Genomic DNA, 1,489 nt, shown 5'->3' on the forward strand with positions numbered 1-1,489 from the left:
ACTGCAAGTCCCATCATCCTTGGTCCATCCTCCCCCAGACAGTTGTAGCATGTAAAGTGTGTCGTTTGGGATATGTGTGCCAAGTTTGGTTCAGTTCTATCATTCGTAGCTGTTGCAGCGGTGAGAAGAAGTGAGTTACAGTACTGCAAGTCCCATCATCCTTGGTCCATCCTCCCCCAGACAGTTGTAGCATGTAAAGTGTGTCGTTTGGGATATGTGTGCCAAGTTTGGTTCAGTTCTATCATTCGTAGCCGTTGCAGCAGTGAGAAGAAGTGAGTGACGGTACTGCAAGTCCCATCATCCTTGGTCCATCCTCCCCCAAACAGTTGTAGCCTGTAAAGTGTGTCGTTTGGGATATGTGTGCCAAATTTGGTTCAGTTCTATCATTCGTAGCCGTTGCAGCAGTGAGAAGAAGTGAGTGACGGTACTGCAAGTCCCATCATCCTTGGTCCATCCTCCCCCAAACAGTTGTAGCCTGTAAAGTGTGTCATTTGGGACATGTGTGCCAAGTTTGGTTCAGTTCTATCATCAGTGAGAAGAAGAGAGTGAAGGCACTATAAGTCCCATCATCCTTGGTCCGTCCTCCCCCAAACTGCTCCAGGACCTAAAGGGGGTTTTGCCTGATGCAGCCCAGAATCCCCTTGGCTTTTTGAGCTGCTGCATGACACTCTGGGCTCAGCTTGTTCTCCACGAAGACTCCAAGATCTTGTTGAGCCAGGCTTCACCCATTTCATTTCATTTGGAATTCACGAAAATTAACGAAAATTTGGACAACCCTACTGGCCACTCGTCTCTCTCTCTCTCATCCACCTGGAAGGAAAGGAAGGGAAGAAAGAAAGAAAGAAAGAAGGAGAGCTGCCTGGCTTTGCTGCATTTGGAGCGGAGCGCCTCCTTCTTCCCCTCCTTCTCTCCCCTCCCTCCTTCCCTTCTTCTTTCCAGTGAGAGAGAGAGAGAGATTGAGAGAGAGGATGCGCCTCGGTTGAAGCGTCGGAAGGCGAGGAAGTTTGAGCCCCGAGACCGGGTGGGAGCGAGGAAGGAAGGAAGGAAAGAGGAGGAGGAGGAGGAGGAGAGGAAGAAGAGGAGGACGCGGGACAGCGAGAGAGAGAGAGAGAGAGAGAGCCCAGTCTCGCCTTCCTGCCTGCCTGCCTCTCTCTCTCTCTCTGTGTGTTTGCGTCTCTCTCTCTTTCTCTGGCGGTGGCGGCAGGCAGGAGCCCTTCCTCCGGCCCGGCCGGGCTCTCCCTCCTCCTCCTCCTCCTCCTCCTCCTCCCGATGCCCCTCCGGACAGGATCGCCTTGAGGGCAAGACGCGGAGGGAGAGAAGAAGAAGAAGAAGAAGGAAGGAAGGAAGGAAGGAAGGAAGGAAAGAAGGAGAGAAGATGGGCCGCCCCCAGCCCGCGCTGCCCCCGACGCTGCTGCTGCTTCTGGCCGGGATGCTGGGCGAGGCCGGGGCAGGCTTCCCCAACACCATCAGCATCGGTAAGGAACAACAC

General features: G+C 54.0%; 1 protein-coding gene across 6 annotated transcripts in view; it reads left to right on the forward strand.

Annotated features, from left to right (window-relative positions):
* Positions 1 to 878: 878 nt before the first annotated feature.
* gria3 (glutamate ionotropic receptor AMPA type subunit 3) overlaps positions 879 to 1,489 on the forward strand; it is a 202,819-nt gene continuing 202,208 nt past the window's right edge. The window contains exon 1 of one of the 6 annotated variants that reach the window (XR_010001064.1): positions 879 to 1,475. Coding sequence is in view for 5 of the 6 variants with exons in the window: in XM_062963941.1 (XP_062820011.1) it covers positions 1,376 to 1,475 (100 nt within the window). In the remaining variant the exon portion in view is untranslated. The remainder of the gene's footprint in view (positions 1,476 to 1,489) is intronic. The other 5 variants (XM_062963941.1, XM_062963940.1, XM_062963938.1 and 2 more) reach the window with 5 other exon arrangements.

Source organism: Anolis carolinensis, unplaced genomic scaffold, assembly GCF_035594765.1.
Source record: "Anolis carolinensis isolate JA03-04 unplaced genomic scaffold, rAnoCar3.1.pri scaffold_12, whole genome shotgun sequence".
Taxonomy (NCBI): domain Eukaryota; kingdom Metazoa; phylum Chordata; class Lepidosauria; order Squamata; family Dactyloidae; genus Anolis; species Anolis carolinensis.